General features: G+C 32.8%; 1 protein-coding gene across 1 annotated transcript; it reads left to right on the top strand.

Annotated features, from left to right (window-relative positions):
- Positions 1-969: 969 nt before the first annotated feature.
- On the top strand, positions 970-2,084 carry LOC149203270 (uncharacterized). The gene is made up of 2 exons (XM_089400169.1): positions 970-1,690; positions 1,848-2,084. The coding sequence occupies exons 1-2, from the start codon at positions 1,103-1,105 to the stop codon at positions 1,869-1,871; spliced, it is 612 nt and encodes a 203-aa protein (XP_089256295.1). The 5' UTR covers positions 970-1,102; the 3' UTR covers positions 1,872-2,084.
- The last annotated feature ends 23,632 nt before the right edge of the window (positions 2,085-25,716 follow it).

Here is a 25,716-nt window from a genome sequence, read left to right as displayed (position 1 = left end):
CTCTGAATCCAAAACCCTGTCTTCAACTCCAACCCTAGCTTCTCTGCTCCTCACTTTTATTCCTTCAAAAGAACAATCTATTTTTAAAGTCCTACAATTATTCAATTATTTCTATTACTTATTTTTTAATATTATTTCAATACTTATTTTAGGAATTTATTTATTTTTAATTATATTTTTTGTAATTATTATTTTTATTTTATTTAAATATTGATAAAATTAATAATGATTATACAAATATTTTATTACTTCATTATTTATTTTACCAATTTATTTATTCTTGATTATATTTTTTGTAATTATTATTTTTGTTATTGATAAAATTAATGATCAGTACACAACTATTTATTTTTGATTATTTTTTTTTTATAATTTTTTTTTTTATTATTATTATTCAGTGTTTGTTTTTTTTTAATTTTCATTTTTGTTGTTGATAAAATTGATGATTAGTATACAGTTATTTTATTACATAGCAATGGTAACCAAAAAAGCCAATGATATTTTTCCAAATAAAAAAAAGGTATTTCATTAAAAGTCACTGATATTTTTCCAAATAAAAGGTAGGTATTTCATTAAAAGCCACTGATATTTTTCCAAATAAAAAAGTACAAATAAAAAAGTAGGTATTTCAATGATTAAGAATCGTGCTCTGAGGAGTTATTATAGGTGATTCAACTCTAATGAGCTTGTCCAAGGGGAATTCAAAACTGATGTAACTATATACTCAAGAATTTATGCAATATCAGACATTGTCCCCACAAGAGAACATTAGAATAATTTGTACAAACATAATACAATGGCATAAAGGGATCATTAGAATAATTTTGTACAAATATAATACAATTGTGTAAAGGGAATCCACTCCATGCTTAAAAGGAGTGGGAAAAAATAAAAGAGAAAGATGCTCTTTGTCATAAAAATCATGTCATGTTTTTGGGCCATGTAAAGCTATTTAAAATCAATGTGTGGTTGAGAGTAAGGGGTATAGATATTTGAAGGGGACGAGGATATCATCATCTGCTCAGGCTTCCACAATAGTAGCTTGTGAAAGCCATTAGAGCAAATCCAGATCAGGCAGCAGCCTTCATTGCTACAAGGGAGTATGGAGAAATCGGGAAAACCTAGTCCATCGCGACAAGGGAGTCTGGAAAAATCGGGAAAACCTAGTCCATCGCGACAAGAGAGTCTTGATAAATCGGGAAAGCCTCCATCGCGACAAGAGAGTCTGCAGAGATTGAGAAAGGCTCCATCGATGGACGAGCAGGTGGCAACTCTGTTGAGACTTCTGTCATTGCGTAGTGATATAAAGCCTCCAACCCTACCGGAAGTTATGGGGATCTTGGGAAAGCCTCCATTACAGGAGAAACAGATCCCGGTCTTGGAGAGGATTATATCGCGTACTGACACAAACCCTCTGTCGCTACAGCAGCTTCCGGAGTTGTTGGGAAACCATCCATCGTCGCAGGAGCAGATCGCAATGGTGCGGAGGTATCTATCGCTGCGCACTGACAGGAAGTTTCCAGCACACCGTGGGAAGATCAAAATGAAGATATTTAAAAGCGCCGTGCATGCTGTTGTCTTTGTGGACCGCCTTAAATCTTTGGTGAACACAATTTTCCACTCCTCACGCAGCGGTGGCGACAATATTTCTGCAACCTCAGCCCGAGCTTCAACTGGTGCAGTCCCAAAGGTGAGTACTGCATAACCGTATCTTGCACAAAATTATTGAAATACATGGCCAAAGGTGAGTAATGCATAACCGAATCTTGCACAAAATTATTGAAATACATCACTGATTTGTTTTGATTTGATTTTCTAAAGTAAAATCTCTCTTATTTTTTCCACAGATGGAACATCCCAACTTTCATTAGAGTCCCACTGCCAGGGTGGAATATTCAAGACCACGAAGATTGCATGACTGCTCCATGATTTTGGACAGGTTAGGATGATAATTTAGAGTCTTTGGATCTTTTCTCCAGGTTAATAAATATATAATTTCACTGAAATCTATACGTGAGACAGAGCATACCGTGATGTTTTAAGGTGATTGTTAAATTACATTAAATTAATGTATCTTATTGTCCTATTTATAAGATGAGGGCGTTTATTGTTGATGATAATTTTTCGAATCATGTATTGTTCTATGAGTCTAATTTTTGGGGTCAACAATTTACTCATATTCAAAGAAAAATATAAATTTGAGGAGTTTATCTTTATTCTAATATATATAAGTTTTTGTACTTACTAAATCATTAGTATTAATATATTTGATTAGTGGATTAGTGATATATTTAAATAAAAATGTATTTTTTGAAATAAAAATATATATAATTAATTAATGTGCTTACTAAATCACTAATTTTAATATATTTGATTTGTGAGTTATTGATGTATTAAAAAAATCATATTTTAAAATAAAAATATATATAAATTTATTTTAATTATTAATTAATATAAATTTATTTTAATTATTAATTAAAATTAATTAATTAAACATATAAAGAGATCAAAAATATGGATTTGTAATTTTTTTTTCAAAATAAAAAAAAAAAAAGTTTTTTTTGGGGGGTTTTGATAAATTTATGGTTAAGGTGGATTTATAGTGATTTTAATTTTACCAATCAAAAATATATGATAAAATAAGTGTTATTTTATATTTTTGGGTTCTTGGTAGATTCATGATTAAGATGGATTTATAGTGATTTTAATTTTACCAATTAAAAATATATCATATTATTTTATCTTTTTGAGTTTTTGGTAAATTTAAAGTTAAAATAGATTTATAGTATTTTTAATTTTATCAATTGAAAATATATAATAAAATAAGTGTTTTGATATTTAAATTAATGCTTATCAACATTTACCAACCACTAAATTCATATAAATACATTAATTTATCCTCAACCTTAATTTCAACCTATAATGTTTTAAAAAACACACAGTAAACTAACTATTCTAAATTTCTAAGAAGTAAAGTATGATTAAGTATGATTGAAGGTTCTTCACAACAAAGCATGCAAGCTCTCTTTCATAGATTCTTTAAAAAAGTTCATGTTTGTTACATATTTTTATAAATAATTTTGTTCTAGATGCCTTATAGAAGTATTTAAGTATGACAAAGGTTTAGCTGAAGTTGGAAAAGTTCTTTATCATTTTTATTCAATTATGTTGAAGTACGATGTAATTTAATATTTAATTAGTTAATGATAAATTTTAAAATGTTAATGGTTAATGATAAATTTTAAAGTGTTAATGTTATTTTTATAAATTTTATAATATAGAGATTAGTGAAGTTATATTTATTTTTTTATCATTAAATTTTGTATATATTAAATAGGTTTGTATGAAGATTGTATTAATATAAATTTTTATATCATTTATTTAATATAGGTGTTATATAGAAATTTTATATTTTATTGTTTTAAATTATGTTTTATTCATAATTTAATGGATATTTTTCTATATGTATTTTTACATATTTTAGAGGGAGTTTTATCAATATATTTTTGTAGATGTTTAAAATAGACAAGTGAAGTTATATTTGAAAGAATAAATTACTGAAAACTTGAACACTAGGTTTTCATATTTAGTTGCTTGGCCACCATAATCACAACTTGATTTAAAAAATAAATTATTTTTTCCCATTTCCATAAATTAGGGTAGGTGTTTTCCAAGCAACCATGTAGTTTTGTTATAATTTTAAATAACTTATAAATGAATGGATGTAAAATAATATGTTCTGTTCTATTATACTCCCATTGCACATACAATTCTCTTCACTATCATAAAAGTATGTATTTAATTGGATATTCTTTCGGAAGAGACTCACAAATCTCTATAAATTTAGATTGTTTTACAATAAAAATAATTTAGCCATTATAAATCAATCTACAATTGTTCTATCTATTACTCTATCACTTTGGTAATGAAAATAATAGTTAGTGAAACACAAATTTTATATATCCTCATATAGTAAATGGAAATGTCATAAATGTCATGACTGAACTACTAAGTTGTACACAACAATTGAAAACAAAAATTTAAGGTATATTCAATGCATACAATTGGTTGTAGCAAGCATACGTGTTGAAAGCATACACATATAAATGTATTTGTATTATTGTTCTTTTTGTGATAATTGTAGAAGGACTATTGGAAATACTACATACATTGGTGCACCCTGTCTTTAATGAAAGACCTTTGCTCCAAAATTCATCAACAATGATAAATATAAAAGAATAGAAAGTAGCGAACCTAACTCATCATATACATTGAGAGTGTTTACTCAAATCTATAATAATGAATATTTTATGTATGCCCTTGACTCTATAGCATGTAAATTGGAAGGGATTGATTAGTGTTAATTTGACAAAACTAGGCATGGTGGTATTTTTTATTCTTAACCTTCTAACTCATTACAAGAACTATCTTTCATGCTTTTTCAAATTGATAATTTAAGTGTAAGTATTTCACTCAAGAAATATGGAAAATTATTTAAAATCAAATGTTTAAAAAGATAGTAAAAAAAAAGAGAAAAGAGGGAAAATGCACTTTAAAAAACATTACTGGTGATACTTTAGCCCTTCCTCCTAAAGGTGTTGCATAAAAATATATTTTCTCATTTAATGCCAATGATGATAGGGTCCATGGTAATGGACAAATATTTATTTGTAAATCTTTGTAATAAGAAGTGTTGTTTGACACTTTTAATTATAATTGTAGAAGTCAAAATGATGTAAATTCTAGTGAAGCAAAACTTGTTAGATCTATTCCTAATGATGTTAATGATCCATGGATTTGCACAAATCCAAGAGGTGAAAATATACAAAGTCATTATTCACTTATTATTGGCTTATCCAATCAAAATTTGACCCTACCATATAGACAAAAAAATGGATATACAACTTTGAAATTACAAAAGAATAACTATAGTAGGTAGGATAGTTTAGATGATGCTTTAACTTCAACACAAATTATTATCTTAAATGATTTTATTGGGGGACCTATTCATCAACTGCATAATAATGGCAATAAAAATAATAATCCCATAATTGAATCTATTGAAATACTTGATATTAGTGGTACATCCATACATCTATTTATACCTAAAATATAGTTAAGTGTTGTAATGATGATTTAAACACTAATGATGGCCAAGAGCCTTGGAAAAATCTAGGGAAATAAAAATCCACATGTTGGAACCTAAGGTTATGTTGGTTCATCACATATTTGGAGCTCATGGAGACAATTAGTCAAAGAATCGACTAACATGAGATAGTTAGTTAAGTGGTCGACTAACAAAGCAATCAACTAAGTGGTTGACATGTTGGTCAAGTAACTAGCTAGTGATCAATTGGTTTGAGTGGTTAAAGGAATATATTTTATGATTATGTTAACTTATCTAAGTAACCAGTCAATGAAAAATGAGAAATAGAATAATAGACTACTCAATAGAATAATGTAGATTTCTCAAAAGAGTTGGAACTATCAATGCTCGTTTGTGGGCCGAATCTTCCACAATTATAGGAAGTTGAATTTGGAAACTGTAAACAAAGGACCCTATGGGTCAAATATGAATCATAAAAAATAAAAGGAACTCATCATATCTTCATTATCATGCGTTGTAATTTTTTGATCACAATGTACCATGATTAAATACTATAACAATGTCTTTAAACACCACCCATCATCTTGGAGAATAATTACTCTTTTATGTATTTCATCTATATTTTGTCTTTTGTTTTATGTTCTCATGTTCAATCCCCAAAATTGTATTAGAGCTATCAAATTTGACCTTAAACTGTTGCCTTTAAATCATGCTGAGTCAATCTTGCAGTGATTCACTTTGGGTTGATGAATTTGTTGACCAAAACTTTCTTTTGGAATAGATAAAATCTTTTATAAATTTGGATATGGATTCCAAGATTGATCCTATCATTTTGAATGGAAAAAATTATGTTGTTTGGGCACTATAAATGGAAACCCTACTGAAGAGAAAAGGGATCTGGTAGTATATGAATATTTCTATTCCAAATTCGAAGGATGACAACATGAAGTTTGTAATTATCAGAAAAAATATGAGGTCAGTAGGGTGATTATGACTTATATTTCTTGGGAAATTAGTTTTTCATACAAGTGGGATTGACTATCCTCATGAGGTCTAGAAGAAATTAAAGGTTATATGTAACAAAGTCAAAGAAAGTTAGGCCATGCACTTTGAGAAAGAGTTGATCTCTCTTGATCCCCATTCCTTTAAAAGGAATGAAGATTATCTTAGACCTAGCTCATGCCAAAGCACTATAATTGAATCTGGGTGAATGTGGGAAGGAAACTCTAAAGAAATATGGATAATTCATTGACCTAGTTGTATTAAATTTAAGAACATATCATGATGTGTTCTATTCTTCATTCTACACCAACTGGAGATCACACAAGGAAGATGGTAAGCACTACACCTTTGACACTTTCTATGATTTGTTGATCAAGGATCAATAAGGACTACTTGATGAAGGAAAGATTGATGGTAAACAACAAGCTCACTTCCTCAAAGGAAAGTGAAAGTTGAATCAGAAGGAGAAAGGAAGCAAGTTGGAATGCCACAACCAAAAATTTAAAGCGAAGGGTGACATATTGATATTGACGAGGAATAATTGAAAGAATAAGACAATGCAACTATAATGGGAAGTCAGGATATGTTGAGAAAACTTGCTGAAAGAAGCATGATGAATTTGAGGATAAGGTTATACAACTTGAAGGAAATGTGTGAGCTAAAAGAACAACTAGTTATTTGGTTTAAAACTCCACTTTCTCAATCAAAATTCAAGCATTGCATGCTCACATTGTGTAGAATGAATGGGTAGTTGTTTCTAGTTGCACTCACATATAAAAAAGGATGTGTCTTTATTTTTCTCCTTGGACAAGGATACTAAGCAAAAGATTTATCTAACCGATGTTTTTTCTCTTGACATTGCTAATCTTGATAACACACCTTGTCAAAATGGTAGAATTATGAATACATATCATATGATTAGTCTAAGTTTGAATTCAATGTCAGTTTCCCAATTAACATTGACTGGTAAATCGTCAAATTTTCGCTAAATTAGTTCTTTGTTTAAGATATGAGAAAAGGCAATTTGATTGCTATCAAAAGGGTTCTTGCCTCAAAAGATGGATTCTATAGGTTCTATGGCTCATCCTAACTAGATGTTGAGCTGATTGCTCTCATTACATATAGTAATGGTGTTATGCTCTTGACCTGCGAGAAAACTCTAGAATACCAAATATGTGAAGAAATACAACCTAGAACACAGAAAAATGAGAAAAACAACAAGTATTTTATTATTCAAAGATGAAAGCATTATTCACTAGCCTCTTCGAGGGGGCAACCTTTAGAAGAGTAGAGCTCAATTATAGAATAAGACAGGACATTCCTCAATGGGGAGTCTCTATCCTTTATATATGATTCATACATACAATACCATGGGTCAGTACCATGGTTCTCTCAATACCATCTATCTAATACCATGGACCGTTTGCAACTAATTGTGGTCCCTTTCTTAAATGAGGGTCAACCGCTTACAATTATTAATACGGGCTTTTTTGACTCTTTAACTAACTATAACTATGACTCGACCCTATTACATAAATAAAGGGGTGAGGGTTGGACCCTAACATGACCTCCCCCATAAAAAGTAGCCTCGTCCTCAAGGCTAAAGCTACGGAAACTTAATAGTGGTTGGTTCCCAGGTCGCATCTTTTGGAGAGGTGTCTTTCCACTTGACGAGGACTTCCTTGATCGTGCGGCCGTGTAGATGTCGTTCTCGCATATCAAGGACCTATTCAGGTTGGAGCTAGAGTGAACCTTCTTCATCCAATTCAGGTACACAGGTTTGAATTCTACAATTGTTCCCCACCACTTTCTTGAGGCATGATACATGGAAGACTGGATGGATTTTTGAAGTTGGTGGCAAGGCAACTTGTAGACTACTACTCCAATGTGCTCAAGTATTTGATAAGGTCCGTAGAATTTTGGAGCTAATTTTTGACAGCCCTTGTCTTTGAGTGATGTTTGCTTATATGGTTGTAGGCTCAGGAATACCTAATCCCCTTATTGAAATGTGTGCTCTAAACGATGTTGGTTTGCCTATTGCTTCATTCGATTCTGAGCTTGATGGAGATTATCTTTGAGATGAGCTAGCATGGTTGCACGGTTATGTAGGAGTTGATCCATTGCTTGCACCTTAGAGCATATAGGGAGATAAGAAGTATGTGAAGGTGGGAGTTGACCATACACTGCTTCATATGGAGTCATCTTGGTGGCTGCATGATAGTTAGTATTATACCACCATTTGGCTAGAGGTAGCTATTGTACCCATTGATGTTGCTTTTATGAAGTGAATCACCTTAGGTATGTCTCCAAATGTTTGTTGACTGCTTCAGTTTGACCATCAGTTTGGGGATGATAGGAAGTATTTAGTTGGAATTGGGTGCCTTGTAGCTTGAAAAGTTCTTTCCAAAAGTTACTGGTGAAAGTCGGGTCACAATCAGACACAATGGAAGTGGGCATGCCATGCAGTTTGAAGATCTGGTCCATGAAATCTTGAGACAACAAAGTGGGGGTAAATGGGTGGGGTAGAGTGCAAAAATGAGCATATTTAGAAAGTCTGTCCACAACTACCATGATGACTGACTTGTTTCCTGACTTTGGAAGACCAGTAATGAAATCCATAGAAACATCCGTCTAGATTGAGGCAGGGATGGTCAATGGTTGTAAGGTTCCTGTTGACTTGATTGTTTCTCCTTTGTGGAGTTGACACACATCACATTTAGCTACAAAAGTAAGAATGTCAGTTTTCATGCCTATCCAAAAGAAAGAATGATGAGTGCGGGCATAAGTCTTCTGGAAGTCTGCATGGCCTGCAGTGGGAGATGAGTGCAACTTTGCCAAAATGTGCGTTTTGAGGGCAGATGTCGACGATATAACTACTCTATCCTTGTAGCAAAGAATCTTATCCTTCCAAGTGTAGTAAACCAAGGAATTAGGATTTGCTCTCAAGTTATTAATGAGTTGGGAGAGAGAGGGATGTGAAAACCATTCCTTGCGAGCTTCTTCAATCCAATCTGGTATGGGAAGAGAGATTGATAGCAGGGTGATTTCATCCTCAAATTGGTGTGATAAAGCATCCGCTACTACATTGTCATGCCCTTTCTTGTAAATTATCTCATAATCATATCCTAGCATTTTGGCCAGCCATTTATTTTGCTGGGGCGATGATAGACGTTACTCCAAAAAATATTTGAGGCTTTGATGGTCTGTGCGGATTTGGAAACGCTGCCCCAATAAGTATGGTCGCTAGGTATCTACTGCACGTAAGATGGCCATCATATCCTTCTCATAGGTAGATTGTCCCAGATGTTTCCCACTCAGTTGTTGGTTGGTGAAAGCCAAGGGTCAACCTTCCTGCATTAAGACAACACCAATACCAGTACCTGAAGCATCACATTCAATCACAAAATATTTGGTGAAGTCGGGTAGTGCCAATACGGGAGTGGAACACATGGCCCATTTGAGAGCCATAAACACCTGTTGTGCTGCATTAGTCCAGAGGAATGAATTTTTATTAAGAAGGTTAGTGAGGGGTCTAGCAATGAAACCATAATTGCAGACAAATTTACGATAGTAGCTAGTGAGACCCAAGAATCCCCTCAAACTCTTCAAGGTTTTTGGTTGGGGCCAATCTTGCATTGCCTATATATTTTTGGGATCCACCCAGACACCTTCATGACCCACAATGTGGCCCAAATACTCGACTTCTTCCATGCCAAATGAGCACTTGGACAATTTGACAAATAATTTATGATTTCGGAGCATTTGCAAGAGCAGGTCTACATGCTAAAGATGTTTTTCCCAGGTGAGGTTGTAGATGAGAATGTCATCAAAGAAAACGAGGACGAATTTTTGGAGATATTGTTTTAGCAGGTGATTCATGAGGCTTTGAAAAGTGGATGGGATATTATAGAGACCAAATGGCATGACCAAGAATTCATAATGGCCTTCATGAGTTTGCAAATTAGTCTTGGGAATGTCTACTTCTTTCATGCGTATTTGGTGATAGCCTAGCGAAGATCTAGCTTAGTAAAGAATTGAGCACCATGTAGTTCATCCAACAGATCATCAACAACCGGGATAGGGAATTTGTCTTTGACCGTGATCTTGTTGAGGGCCCTAAAGTCCGACACATGCGCCATTCCCCATATTTCTTGAGCACCATGATCACTGGTGATGAATAAGGACTGATGTTAGGACGAATGACACCAACTTCAAGGAGTTCCTTGATGATTTTTTCAATTTCATTCTTTTGGGTGAAAGGATATCGATATGGCCGCACATTTCGTGATTTTGCGCCTGGGACCAAAGTGATGCTATGATCATGTTCACCTCTATAGGGTGGAAGCTCTTTCGGTTTGTCAAATGCCTACTAGTTTCGATTCAAGACCTGTTGTATGTCAGGATGAATATGAAGAGTAGTGGCCTCAGTGGCCTGGATGGCATTAAATTGGGTGATAACTCCATGATGGCCTTTTTTCAACAACTTTTCCATGCGATGCGAGTTGATGATAGAAGGAGCACCTGCCTGGAGTCCACGGAGGGTATGCATGTGGTCATTATGCTTAAAGCTCATATATAACTCCTGGAAATCCATGGTGATTGGGCCTAGTGTGCGAAGCCATTTAGCCCCCAAGACAATGTCACAACCACCCATGTTAATTGCAAACATGTGGGTCTTGAGGTGGTAGTCTCCCATCTGAAGTTTGATATTTTCGCAGCGGCCTTCACATTTCATTGTCCCCCCATCAGCAATCTGGACTTGGAAATTAGAGACTACCTTGACAAAACAATGAACAGCTTCAGCGACTCACTGATCGATAAAGTTATGAGTGATGCCACTATCAATCAATACTACTACATGGCGATATTTAATAAAGCTTTTGATTTTGAGAGTTTGGGTCGCAGAAATGCCCGCCAAAGCATGTAGCGAGATAACTGGTTCCTTTGGCATAGCTGGGAGTTCATTGTCCTGCTGGGTTTCCTCAACTTTATCCTCTAGTCCCTCAAGGGGTGGGGCTTCCTCAGATGAGCTATGATCAGTAACATCAATTTGAAAGAATTTGGGTTCCTTGCATTTATGCTTGAGGGAGTATTTGTCATCGCAGTAGTAGCACAATCCTTGTTTTCTTCTTTTAGCCATTTCTGTTGGAGACACATTTTGAACCTTAAGTGTTTGGGTAGGGCCCTGAGCCTGGGTGGGGCATCCCTTGGCTATGAAATTTGGATGAGGAGACTAGGCATCTAAAGCACGTTCCACTTCGATAGCCTTGTTGCAAGCGTTTATCCATGTAGGTGGGTGGTGCATCCGGACATGTGCTTGGATGGCTTCTTTGAGACCACTTGTAAAACATTCCAAGTAGAATTCATCTCCCAAACCTTCTGTGCGGATGACCAACGTCTCAAAGGCTACAATGTATTCTTTTACTATGCCTATCTATCAGAGCTTAGTAAGACGACCCAAAAAATTAGAGTCTCTATCAAAGCGGTCACAAAGAGATTTTGAGAACACCTTCCAAGTTATTTTCCCAGGATAGAATTTCTGATGCCACTGCCACCATTGCCATCTCTCTTGGTCCAAGTAAAGGACTCCCACTCATATTTTAGTTGGATCATCTCGGATATCATTCAAAAGGAAATATTGTTCCATTTGTGCTACCCATACTGTCAGATTAGAGCCATCAAGTTTATACATGTCCAGCTTGGGTGGCTGAGGGTGGGAATGTTGGTGATTTCAATGGAGGTGAATATGATGGCTAGATTCTCCTTCAAGGTCCTCATTAAGACCATGTGCTTCCGACTGCCATGCCAATGTGCTCACTTGGAAAGTGTCCATGAGTTTCTGCATCTGGTCCGCTATGTTCTTGAAAGAAGCCAACTTTTTTTAGGGCTCTCAATATTCTCATTGTCCATGGCTTGAGCTCTGGTTTCTACCATACACAGATCTTGGTTACTTGTCGTCACTTTGAAAAAATTTGGGATCGCTCAAAAATTGAAGCTAACAAGTGAATGGTACCACTGCGATCAGATTGTCGTCCTGATTCTTATGGGATAAGTCTCTTATAAGCGTCCCGGGAAGGCCTCATATATATATTTAACTCCAAATGGAGTTTTACTCCCCACTTATCAATATTGCAGTGGCCAATTTCTAGAAAACTTGATCCTGCCCAATGTCCTGCAAGAATCGCCCTAAGGTATAGGAGCCACAAGCCTCACTACAAAAATGGTCAGATCTGCCTACGAAACCCCCAGTTGCTGAATGTGAGTTGGACTGCGGTGGCGATAGAACCCCAACTGCTAGATCTGAATGGTACTGTGGTGGTAGAACCTCAACTAGTGGATCTGATTGTTGCTGCGGCAACAAAACCCCAACTGCTAGATCTGATCTAGAAAATAAGATAATGGTGATCTTCTGAGAGTCGAGGGAACTATGATCTCAAAGGAGTGTTAGGTGCTATAGATCGCAATATACACAAGGGTCCAACAATAGTACTTGGCCCAATATTTCAGGGCACTAACTAAGGAGGATCAACCGTTCCCTTAGCCGTACTACCCGACTACCCTATCATATGCGCAAGTAATCTCCACGAGTGCTGTTCTCGGTGTACTGTAGCAGCAAGACGACCGACAGGTTTATCTAAGGCGAGGTTTCAGGTGAGCCTAGGGGGTTTCTGATATACCCAGAGGGTATGTGGAAGGCAGTCCGTGCATGGTTTTATCTAATGCGCTACTACTCGAAGGGTTACCCACAACGGTTATAAGGGAGTCCAACAAGCGTGACCACCTCTTGTATTTCCTACATTAATGCATCCCCAAATCTGTAGGTTTATGCGCTCAATGATAGATCCTATGGTTTAAAGATGTCGAAACACATCTCTAGCCTAAAAAAAAATTCTGCCAAAAATGGAGATACCACTGGCCCTGGAAAGTGCTCTGATACCACTTGTTATGCTCTTGACCTGCGAGAAAACTCCAGAATACCAAATATGTGAAGAAATACAACCCAGAACACAGAAAAAATGAGAAAAACAACAAGTATTTTATTATTTAGAGATAAAAGCAATGTTCACTTGCCTCTTCGAGGGGGCAACCTCAAGCAGAGCAGAGCTTAATTACAGAATAAGATACAACATTCCTCAATGGGGAGTCTCTATCCTTTATATAGGATTCATAGATACAATACCATGGGTCAGTACCATGGTTCTTTCAATACCATCTATCTAATACCATGGCCCGTTTGCAGCTAACTGTGGTCCCTTTCTTAAATGCAGGTCAACCACTTACAATTATTAATGCAAGCTTTATTGACTCTTTAACTAACTATAACTATGACTCGACCCTATTACATAAATAAAGGGGTGAGGGTTGGACCCTAACAAATGCTTAGAGTAGTTTATGGCATGAGTGACTTGAAAATCTAAATTTTTGAAGTTTGAAGATAATGGAAACATAGAACATAGGTGCTAGTTTACCAAGGGTTTTGTAGGAGATGTGTGATAGGAAAACATCATCAGACACTTTTGACTCTGGGAAAGCATGGCATGCATAGAAACCATTGGAGTTGATTCACAATGACCTTTGCTACGTTAGTAAGCCTCATTGGTAGGCATGAAGATATTTTAACCTTTATTGATGATTTCTCAAGGTTTACTTGGTTTGATTTCTTGAAGAATAAGAACCATGTATTTAAAAGATTCAAGGAATTTAGGGAATTATTTGAAAAATGATGCGGTTCACCCATCATATGCTTGAGATATGATAATGGAGGCGAGTATGTGAATCAACCATTTGAAGAATACCTTGTTAAGTCAAGTATATCTTTGCAAGGTTGGTACCCCATACTTCTCAACAAAATGGTACGGTAGCTAATCATAATTTAACCTTACTCGAGATGGCTCAATACCTTTTACATGCCAAATATTTAACCGACGAAGTTTTAGGTTGAAGTTATTTACTATGCTAGTTATCTCCTAAACCTTGTTCTCACTAAAGCTATCAATTCCATGACTTTAGTTGGCTAATAGTGTAGTAAAAATACCCTAGTCAACCACCTCAAAGTTTTTATATCTATTTCTTGGGTGCATATTTCCAACTACCACAGAAAGAAATTGGATGAAAAGAGTTATTGTTGCATCATGATGGGATAATTTGAAGATTTGAAATCCCATCTAACACCAAATAATTATATGGATAAATGTAATCTTTGATGAGAATTACTTTGGAATTAAGTTGTTGGATTCTTATGGAATGTTGCATAGTCATCCTTTTGATATTCTTGAAGACATTTGATCGTTTGCCCTTTTTTTAGTAGTTCAACTACTCTGTCAACAACTATTTTTGAGTCAATTAATTGATGGTAATTTCTGATTGAAGTTGTAACCTCTCTTGATTGACTTTTTGAATTAAACATTAGTTCGCTAACTTCTTGTTTGCCTTGGTGAGATGCTAAAATAATTGAAGCCACTAGACGTGATGTTGGTGATGTTTCCTCAAGTTGATAAACTCACATTTAGAAGAAATATGCCAATATTATGTTGATGGTTTATGCTTATGTAACTTGTGATACAGAATCCTATGTTTATTCACATGGACAACGTAAATGGGAACAAGCTATGTAGGCAAATATTGATTCTCTTATGAAGAATCACACTTGAGACTTAGTTCCTCAACCACATGGGAAGAACACAATGAATTGTCTGATCCAGGTGGATATTGGTGGCCACCCACCTATTCCACTTGGACCCCCAACACAGTCTCTTTTAGTTTTTTGGTTTCCTTAATTGTAGCACATTTTACTATTTTTGGCAGTTTTTTGGGTCTTGAACTTTCGAAGCCGTTTTGAGGCCCTAAATGACGTTTTTAGGGAAAATAGAGAGACCAAAAACATCCCAATCTAGCTTGTTTTGTTAGTTTAAGCCTTCTCTTCGAGATATTTAAAACAAGGTATTATGACAGCCAAACGGAGATCGTATGCAAAAGTTATGACCCCAGGAAGTTGGTGTTTGAATTTACTCAAATGGAGCCCACAGTTTTGGCGCTTCCTCTCGTAGGGTTAGGTTTTTGTATGTTTAGAGTTTTCCATTGTTTATCAATAATAAATAGGCCTTTGAGCCTCAGTGTAACTCAGTTCAAAGGTATTTAGCCGCCACATCTCTTCTCAGAGATGAGCTACCATTGCCCGAGCTAGTCTCATTTCCATTCTGTTTGTTAGCATATTTCATTATTTGATATTAATGAAAGGAAGTGTTATTTCTGCTGCATCTCTGTATTTATGGTTACATCTGTAATTTGTTGCGTTCCCGTTTAAATCTGGATCAGTGTTGATGGGTATATAAGATGAAATTCACTTTTGAAGGTGTTGTTGAGTGTCATAAGGCTCATTTTGTTGTAAAATTATTTTTATAGCAAGAAGACATTGATTACATTGAAATATTTTCCCATGTTGAAAGATGAATTATGTTCGACTGATCCTTTCCCTTACAATTCATTTTGGATGGAAAATTCATTAGATTGATGTTAAGAGTGCCTTTCTTCATGGTGACATATATAAAGATATTTACATGGAACAACCCCCTAGTTTTATAACAAATTCCAATCTTGTGTGTTGATTGCAAAAATATTTTTTGTATGGTTTGAAGTAGGCCCCTTAGGCTTGATATGCTAAAATTGATTGAATCTTTCCCAATATTGGTTTTACACATTGTGAATTTGATTGCAATATTTATGTCTTACACATTATTGGTAATACTTTGATTATTTTTATCTATGTTAATGATTTGGTTATAATTGGAAATATCACTAATCAAGTTTTTACATTGAAGAGTCAACTTGCTAACACCTTTGAGATGATAAACCTTTGTCTTTTGCATTTATTTTTTGGTCTCCAAGTTATTACATTACCTAATGGTATCTTTTTCTCTCAATATAAATGCATATTGGAATTTGTTGAAATGATTTAAGATGCACAACTATAAGCCATGCGCTACACCTTTTAGTTGGGTATCAAGTTGACTAAAGAGTTTAAATCTGTGAGAGTTGATGATACCCTTTATCGACAACTAGTTGGTATACTTATTAATTTAACTCACATTCAACTTGGTGTTTCTTTTGTTGTTAGTGTGGTTTCTCAATTAATGCATGATTCATCAGAAAGCCATTGAAAAGTTAAAAAATAAATCATTTGTTACATTAACGCTACCTCTCATTTTGGTATAAAAAATTGTTAAAGTTCAAATTCATTGATCAACTTCATCCACTTTGACTAGGTTGTAGCTAAAAACGATGACCAAAAATCTACTTCTAGATATATGTTTCACTTCAATACTAGACAAATTGTAGTCTCTTTGTCAACTATGGAATTCAAATGTTGCAGAGTTGTTAATGCAAGGGCATAGGTAGTTTGGGTTCAATAACTCTTGGGCAAGTTTAGGCTTCTGGTCAAAGCCTTCACCAATATTTATTGTGACATTTAGAGTGTGATTTAGGTTGCTAACATCCTTGTTGAACACAATAAGATTAAACATGTTGAACTTCATGCTCACTATTTATGATGGTTTAATAAAAGGTTGCAACTCTTGTATAATTTATGATAAGTGATCAAATTGTTGATATATTTACAAAACTATTATTTGAAGCCAAGATCATTAAGATACAAGATATGATTAGGCTTCATAAAGCAACAATTACTAGGTTGGGGTGTGTGTGGAAGTGCCATGCTGACATAATTTCATCCCCTAAACCTCCATAAAATTGTGTTCATGGGCTAGGGGGAGTTGTAACCTAAGGTTATGTTGGTTCATCACATATTTGTAGCTTTTGGAGAAGGTCAGTCAAAGGATAAACTAATAGGAGAAAGTAAGTATAGTTGTCAACTGGTGGATCAATTTACTGAGTGGTTGATAGGTTGGTTGAGTAACCAACTACATACCAATCAGTTGAGTGTTGACTAGAAAGATTGTTGACTAAGTGGTTAGAGGAATTGATTGGATGGTTAGGTCAACTCAGGAAGTTGATTAATAGACAAGAAAAGAGTTGAATAGAATGTTCAACTCGTCGATGAAACAATGTGGATTTCATGCAAACTATTGAAACTATCAATTCTTGTTTGTGGATTGAATCTTCCACAATTCAAGGAATTTGGTTATATTTGAATACTATAAATAAAATATCCCGTGGGTTAAATATGAATCATAAAAAAGTTTTTTTTATCATGAATTGTGATGTTCTGATCACAATGCACTATGCTTAAGTGTTGTAATAATGTCTTTAGACACCACCGATCATCATGGAGTACAATTAATCATCTCTCTATTTCATTTAGATTTTTTTTTTTGGTTCTATAATCTTAGGTTCAATTCCCAACACATTTTGGATTTCAAAGTGGGTTAGGTAGCATAAATAGTAAGGGTATTAGTAACTAGATATGGGGCACTAATAGAAATTGTACTAATGCGATAAATAAAGGATGAAACATAGTGATTATGTAAAATTAAGGAAGAAATAAATATAGCACTCAAGTTGGGGAAATGCATATATATAAGATAACTCACACAAGAATAAAGTGTAAGTTGCTAGAGACAAGAAAATAGATAAAAATACCTTTGACTTGGGAAGTGTAAGCACCAATATGTAAATACTCAAAGTGAGAATGTAAAGGAAAATAACCAAAATATAACAAATGACACATTGAAATTTAGAAACCATATTCAATTATTATTATTTTTGGTCTCATCATCACATGTTCATAGGAAAATAATAAGTTTAATGATAGGTAATAAGGAATAAGCTAATCTAAAACTTTTATTGAACACTAATTATTATGAAATCCAAAACTTTTTTTAAAATTAACTTTAATGGACCAGAAAATTTATACAAATCTCAAGTAAAGAAAAATACTATTTTAATGCAAATAAGCGAAAAAAATATTATAGAAAACTCACATTGAAAGAAATCTATAGAAATTTAAAAAGCATTACAAGAAAATTAAAGTAAGACATTCTTACTCACATGAATATATTTGATTAGTTTAAGGAGTGTTGTCAAATTTCTCACAACAGATTACTGATTCCAAAAGATCCCTCTATGCTGATAGCCATCTTTTGGGACATTTCACATTTAAACAACCAAAATCGCCTATATTAATCAAGGTGACAAATGTAAATCAAAATCATATCCCTCCACATTCCATATACATTTAGACTTGTTATATTTATCTAGAGACGGGTTCTCTTCCAAAAGATATTGCTCATGAATTCAAGGAACGTTAACGCAAAGGTTTTCTTGGGAAAATACATCAAATTGTGGGAAGCAACTGGTGTTGCTTGCAATGAATCATGCACTTTAATTAATGTCGACCTCATTGATATCCTTAGCTTCACCGTGTAATAAAAAGTGTATTCAATTGATGAAATAATAAAAAGAGTATTCAATGGATGAAATACTCTACTTTTTCTTTTATTCGTGGGAATAGAGTCATGCCATTTAATATAGGCGTTGTTTATCAATGTTGAATTCGAATTTTTTTTTGGAAGGGGGGATTTTTTTTTATAAATTTATTATCGGAGTATTTGAATAGTTTTTGATAATGGAAATAGATTTAATATTATTAAGAATTGAATATTTAAAAATTTAAAGTTTGATAGTTGTAATTAGAATTTCTAAAAAAAAATGTTGATTTTTTTCAAAGTCTTACTAAAATTTTCCATCATTAAAATAAATTAATCTCCACTTAGATTGGTTATATGGTCAAACCCTAAATAAAATATTTTTAAAATGGATAGATAAATTCCCAAGTACTAATATGTCATAACTCATAAGTTCATTGAAACAAGCTCATCTCCACCTAACTCATAAGTCCATTGAAGCAAGCTCATCTCCACCTAACTCATAAGTCCATTGAAGCAAGCTCATCTCCACCTAGATTAATAATGTGGTCAAACCCTAGATAGAATATTCTTAAAATGGATGAATAAATTCCCACATATGAATATGTCATAACTCATAAGTCCCCCACATGAGAACATGAGAATAATTTGTACAAATATAATACAATTTTGTAAAGGGAATAGGGAATCCATGCTTAAAGGAGTGGGAAAAAATAAAAGATAAAGATGCTATGTGTCAAAAAAAATCATGTCAAAGTTTTTGGCTATGGAAAGCTCTTTAAAATCAATGTGTGCTTAAGTATGAGATATAGATATTTGAAGGTGACGAGAATATCATCATCCATTCAGGCTTTCACAATAGCAGCTTGTAATCCATTAGGGCAAATCCAGACTAGGCAGCAACCTCCATTGCTACAAGATTGTACGGCGGAACTAGGGAGGCCTCCATCACGAAAAGAGTGTATGAAGAAATTGGGAAAGACTCCATCGCTCCAAGAGCAGATCACAAGCTTGTGGAGGCTTCTATTGTGGACATGTTATTATAGTTATTAGTATAATGAGAATTTAGTATCTTAGTAATGTTTTTCTTTTCTATTTTATCTTATTAATTATTATTATTATTAATTTTTTTTTTGGTATTAATGAGGCTATATCATGGTCATGTTTAAGAATAACATTTCAATAGAATAGGGGATTGAATTAGTGACTTAACATCTAAAAGTACCCTAACAAGAATCGGTAACTTAACATCTAAAAATACCTTAGCAAGGTACATGTCTATTCAAGACATAAACTACCTTATTTAAAGTCATCAATTAAAAAATATTCATAATAATAATTTAATTTAAGAGTAATTAAATTAGAAAATAATTTTAAGGTTTCAATTAAATTAAAAAATAAATTAATATATAAAATCATTTTATATATAAATTAATTAACCATTTAATTATTAAAATTTATAAAAATATACCTACTCTAAACATCAATAATTTTTTCTGACTTACCCATTGTTAAATATACTTTTGATAACCATAATTCATTAACTCTCCTCTTGAATAAGACTCTGTCATGATCCATATAGAGAACGACTGAAGGTTATTCACAGTAAAGTGTTTCATAGATTCTTTGAAAAAGTTGATGAGTTTTCATAGTAAAGTATGCCAGCTTTGTTTTCCTGGATTCTTTGAAAAAGTTGATGAGTTTTCACAGTAAAGTATGCCAGCTTTCTTTTCCTGCATTCTTGGAAAAAGTTGATGAGTTTTCACAGTAAAGTATGTAAGCTTTGTTTTTCGATGTTCCTTGAAAAAGTTGAGGAGTTTGTTACACATTTATATACATAAGTTGGGTTAAAGAAACTCTTAAATACGATAAAGGTTTATCAAGACTATTAAAGCAATCTTTTTTTAGTAGTCTTCTCGAGTCGATGATGCTGAAGTGTCATGTAATATAAATCTTTATATTTTAATGATATTTAGTGCAAGTGTTATATATAAACTTCAACTTTTTAGGTTGTGAATTGTGTTTCATCTATATTTTAAAGGTGTTTCATTGATATTTTAAAAATATTTTTTCATATGACTTTTGCTTAAATATATATATTTTTAGATGTTTAAAATAGATAAATAAAGTTATATATTAAAAAAAATATGGAAAAATCTAACCTTGGTTGGACCTTCATTTAGTTGCTCGACCACCACAATCACAACCTGATTTATAAAAGATTAATTTATTTTGTGTTTCTTTATTCCCATAGATGTTTTCAAATAATCATGTAATTATGTTAATATTTGTCAAATAATTTATAAATAAATGGGTGTTAAATAACATGTTTTATATATGAAAGTATGGAATGGTTCTATTGCACTTTGTAGGTTTTTTTTAAATATTTTAATTATTTTTTTACGAAAAATAATTATTATTGATAAAATGGTGGAGAGAAAAGATAAGGTATAATTTAGATTTTATTATAATCATTATGAATTTATTTTAATTTTAAATCTATCCAAGTGTCCAGAAAGATCAAATATTTAAAGATGTGAACCTCTTTTTGAGTACAAAATTTGAAGAAATGTTTGCACCTTAAGAAATTTGATTCCTCGTCTTGATAGATCTAGAGTTAAAATGAATCTATGTTGATTCTTTTTTCTCGGTTCGTCTAACCCACAGGGATTTGAACTTTGAATCTCATGTTTTTCATATTACTTCATAACAAGGTGATCACTAATTGAGCTACACCCTTGACTAAATCTATGTTGATTCTTAATAATATTATTTATATTTATATAAATTTCTCATCTCTCTATAAATATTCTTATTTTGAATTATATATATATATATATGTATATGTATATGTATATGTATATGTATATATCTATATATATATATATATATATATATATATATATATATATATATATATATATATATATATATAATAATTTAGTGTAATTATTGATTAAATTTAAATATGAAGCTCTGAAATATAATGACTACAAATATCAAATATGTTTTTAGTTTATATGGTAAAATAATTCTTAATTTATACTTATTATTTATGTTTTATATATAGAAATATTATTATTTATATGTTTATTAATTAAATTTATTAGGTTTTTTTATATATCACACAACCATTCTTTCATCATGAAAAGCGCTTTGAGTCAAGGCACAAATAATTTTTTAGAGCTTATGACTCTGAAATTGCTTATATTGTTTGTCATTGAAAATGAATTCACCGCATATAGATATTTGAGGACTCAAAGATAGTTATTAATTGGTTCAACAACACAACAAGATGTCACTTGCAAACCCTTAGTCCCATTCTGGAGGAAATATATCTATTAAAACAATCATTTGATGAAATGCCCATTTGCCACATTGTCAGGGAAATAAATGTGGTTGTCGATGCTTTGTCTAAGGAGCATGCTTCGCAAGTTATGAGAACATGACACATCAAGGAGCGCATCAATGATCAAGAGCATGGATTTTCTCACCGACCCTTGGCACTTAGCAAGAGCATTGAATAGTCTTTATCTATATTTTTTTGTAAAATTTTTCCAGGCTATATATGCTAAATGCTTAGCACATAGTACATTGTTATATGACATGATTATTATCACATTTTCTCACTATGTATTTATTTTGAAACACTTGTGGATGTATATTTGGGATGGTAGTCCAAAACATAACAAGTTTTTTTTGGTGAAGCCATATGTGGCTGTGTTTCTCGAGTGCTATTTGGCACATTCAAAATGTAATTTTCATAACTTAATGAAAGTTATAATTTTTTCTTCGGAATAATAAATAAATAAATAATTTTATTAAATTGTCATACATTTATTAATTATGTGTTTTGAAATATCATGATTATGAGTATGAACCTTTATTATTATTAGTATAAGTTTTTTGTTTGAAGTTTGTTCTATGTGATAATTAGGATATTTAGATACTTAGGAGGTAGGTATTTTTGAGTTTTGATATTTCTATGCATTTCTAGAATAAAAAGATTATTCCATTGCATCTAGAGTGCTACTTACTTTTACTTTCAGATGGAAACACCTTTTGTTTCACCCTAAATGATTTATGTTTGCAAAGATACAATTTTTGTTTGTTTGTTAGTTATTTAGGTATAAACTCTGAATATAGCCTTTTAATTTAATTTTAATTTTTGTGAATTGATATTTTGGTTTTACTACTTTTATTTTTAATTTACTATTTTTTTAGTCTCTATATGTTTTTTTTTATCATGTGCTCTATGTGATATCCAAAAAACCTTAAACATAGTAGAAAATTTGTTTTCTAGATATGCTCTTTGTTGTGTGCTCTATGCAATGCAAGGGAATAAAAAACAAAGAAAAAACTTGCATTTTCCAAGTAAGCTAACTGAGAGTTAACTACATAATTGTTAAGATTAAAAAAAAATGTTTTCAAAGTTTCACTTGTGTGGGGCCATATTTATTTTCATTTTTATTTTTTTTCAAACAAAAACAAGCAGTTTTGGGGCAAGTATGCACTTTATGGGAAGAAAAAAAACACTTCCTCTTTCATCAAATTTGCTATATATTAAGTATTACTTCACGTGTTGAAAACTATTTTATTTATAGGAGTCCTTGGATTTGTATCTTCTTAATTTTTCTTTTTTAAATTGGTTTAAAAAAAAAAAATCATACAAACTTAACTTATTTCATACCTTTATTGTAAATTACATTTCACTTAATTAATAAAAGTGAATCACTATAAAGTAACTTTAATATTCCTTTTAAGTCATTGTAAAGTACAATTTATTTAAATTAAAAAAATATTTATCATTATAAAGTAGCCGTAATATTTTTTTTGTTAAGTTACTTTACATGCAACTTTAATTTATAAAGTAACTTCATTGCAAAAATAATTTTAACTCATTTTATGAAAATAGATCACTTCATAAGTAATTTACATGAAAAGTTAGAGAAAGAAGGGAATTATTTTTTACTCAACAATTTTTGTTAGAACCTGTTTCAAAATTTTAGGCTATGTTCGTTCATTAGAACCCTATTTGAGACAATCGGTCAAGTCGACTAACAAAGAAATTGATGAGATCATCAACTGGATAGTCAATGGGTTGATTCAACTAGATGGTCAAGTCAACTTGAATAGTCGGCTAGAAAACAAAATGCATATTTGTTGAAATCAATTACAATTATGGATAAAATATTTCCTAATTCAAGGAAGTTTGTTAGATTTGATGAAGTATAAATAAAGGCCCTATATGTCATTTGGAGATAACTCATAATGAATTAATTTATCATGCATTGTGATGCTTTTTCCGTGTTAGAATACTTATTACACTGAGAAGGGGCATGAATTAATGTAATGGCTAATTTAACCAAAGTAAACAATCTCACAATTGTAAAAATAATTGTGTGTAAAAAAATCATTATCACATCCACACATGAAAACACCAGATGTATGTGGAAATCCTTGCAGGAGAAAACCACAAATATTTTATCTTCTTCAATATTTAATTACATTAATTTGTAGATACCAACATGTTGGAAGCAAAAACCCCTAAAATAAATTTATTGGCACCAACCCTCAAAATAGATTTGTAGGCACCAATCTGGTGGAGGCACCAACCTGTTGGAGGTACTGACCCCAAATATATGCAAGCATGAATTTGTGTAGGCTACAACTTGATTGAAACACCAACCATGGAAATATGAAACCATCAACTTACGCTAGGCTCTAATATTATTAAGGCACTAACCTCATAAATATACAAACAACAACTTGTTGTAGGATTCAACCTAATTGAGACACCAACCTCCTTCACCAAAACATAGTGGACCAATTTTCACAATCTTTCAAACTAGATCCACAAGCTCATTTTAATTCAACCCATTCTTCAATTTTTAACAAAGCATATTCTCCTTTTCTTATACCTATTAATAAGTCCCAGAACATTTGGACAAAAAAAAAATCCCTTTTTCTCTTAAAAACTTATCTTCATGAATTTTCATGTCCCCCTTTTAGATTAAAACAAATTCTTTCCATTTTCCCCTTTTCAAAATTAATTTAGACCTGAAACTGACCTAGAAAACATTACAAAAATTAAACAATCAACAAAATTCACATTTCCAGTCCGTGGTTTACAAAATACACTTTTCAGTACACATTCGACAAAATGCACTCTTCTAGTTTGACAAAGGGTTCACCATAATGCACTTCCAAGGAAAAAAATATTTCACCAATCCCGACAAAACTCAAACCCATGACCTCTCATGGAGCAATCAGACTCAATACCAATTCAACTATAATGTCGCTTATTTATGCTAGTCATAAAAAATATTTTTATTATGAAACAACCCATAGCCCGAAACCATAGAACCACACAATTCATTCAAACCGAATCAAAATCATGATAGAACCAATAACGCCTTTGGGCCTAACCACAAAGACATGCCATGTTGTGTATATATTTTATTAACTCACGACATAACCAAAAAAATGCCTTCAGGTGTAACCATAGAGCCAAGAGCCACGTCGTAGATATATGTCTCAGACCATACTCAAAATTGTGACATAACCAAATATGTCTTCAAGATTAACCACTTAGCCACACCATGTATCTGTGTCTTAGACCAGACAGAACTAAATATGCCTTTGGGCTTAACCAAGAGTCACTCTCTCTCTCTCTCTCTATGTGTGTGTGTGTGTGTGTGTGTGTGCGTGTGTGTGTCAGACATAATCAAATACATGTTTGGGATTAACCAAGAGATAAAAGCGTTCAAAATTAACCAAGAGCATTCATGACTCTTAGCTTAACCTGAAAAATAGTGACAAAATCACATTTTGTTAAAGCTTGAGTGCACTACAGTCACAATAACCAAAATTCCTACCAACGAAGAAGAGCTTAGGGCTCCCATATGAAAAATCCTCCAAAAACCTGAAGGTCTAGAAGACATATAAAAAAAATGGGCACAAGTTAACCAGATAACCTCAAAAAATCGTCAAAAAACCCTAGAATGACCAAACCCTAGGACAATATTTGAGGAAAACTAACAAGCCAAGCATGGCCACCAAAAAAACCCATAAATGGTAGCACAAAAAGGGCATGCAGGCCCAAAAAATAACTCCAAAACAAGGCCCAAAATAGGCCATGAAACACTACAAAAAATGAGATGTAAACCCCATCAAAGAAAGGGGCCCAAATCCCAAAGAGTGAAAATCACAGGCCTCTTACAGAGC

Source organism: Pinus tabuliformis, chromosome 2_1 (genome assembly GCF_031772625.1).
Source record: "Pinus tabuliformis cultivar Carrire ecotype Pingquan chromosome 2_1, CPIR1, whole genome shotgun sequence".
Classification (NCBI taxonomy): Eukaryota; Viridiplantae; Streptophyta; class Pinopsida; order Pinales; family Pinaceae; genus Pinus; species Pinus tabuliformis.
This window is presented reverse-complemented; position numbering and strand designations above follow the sequence as displayed.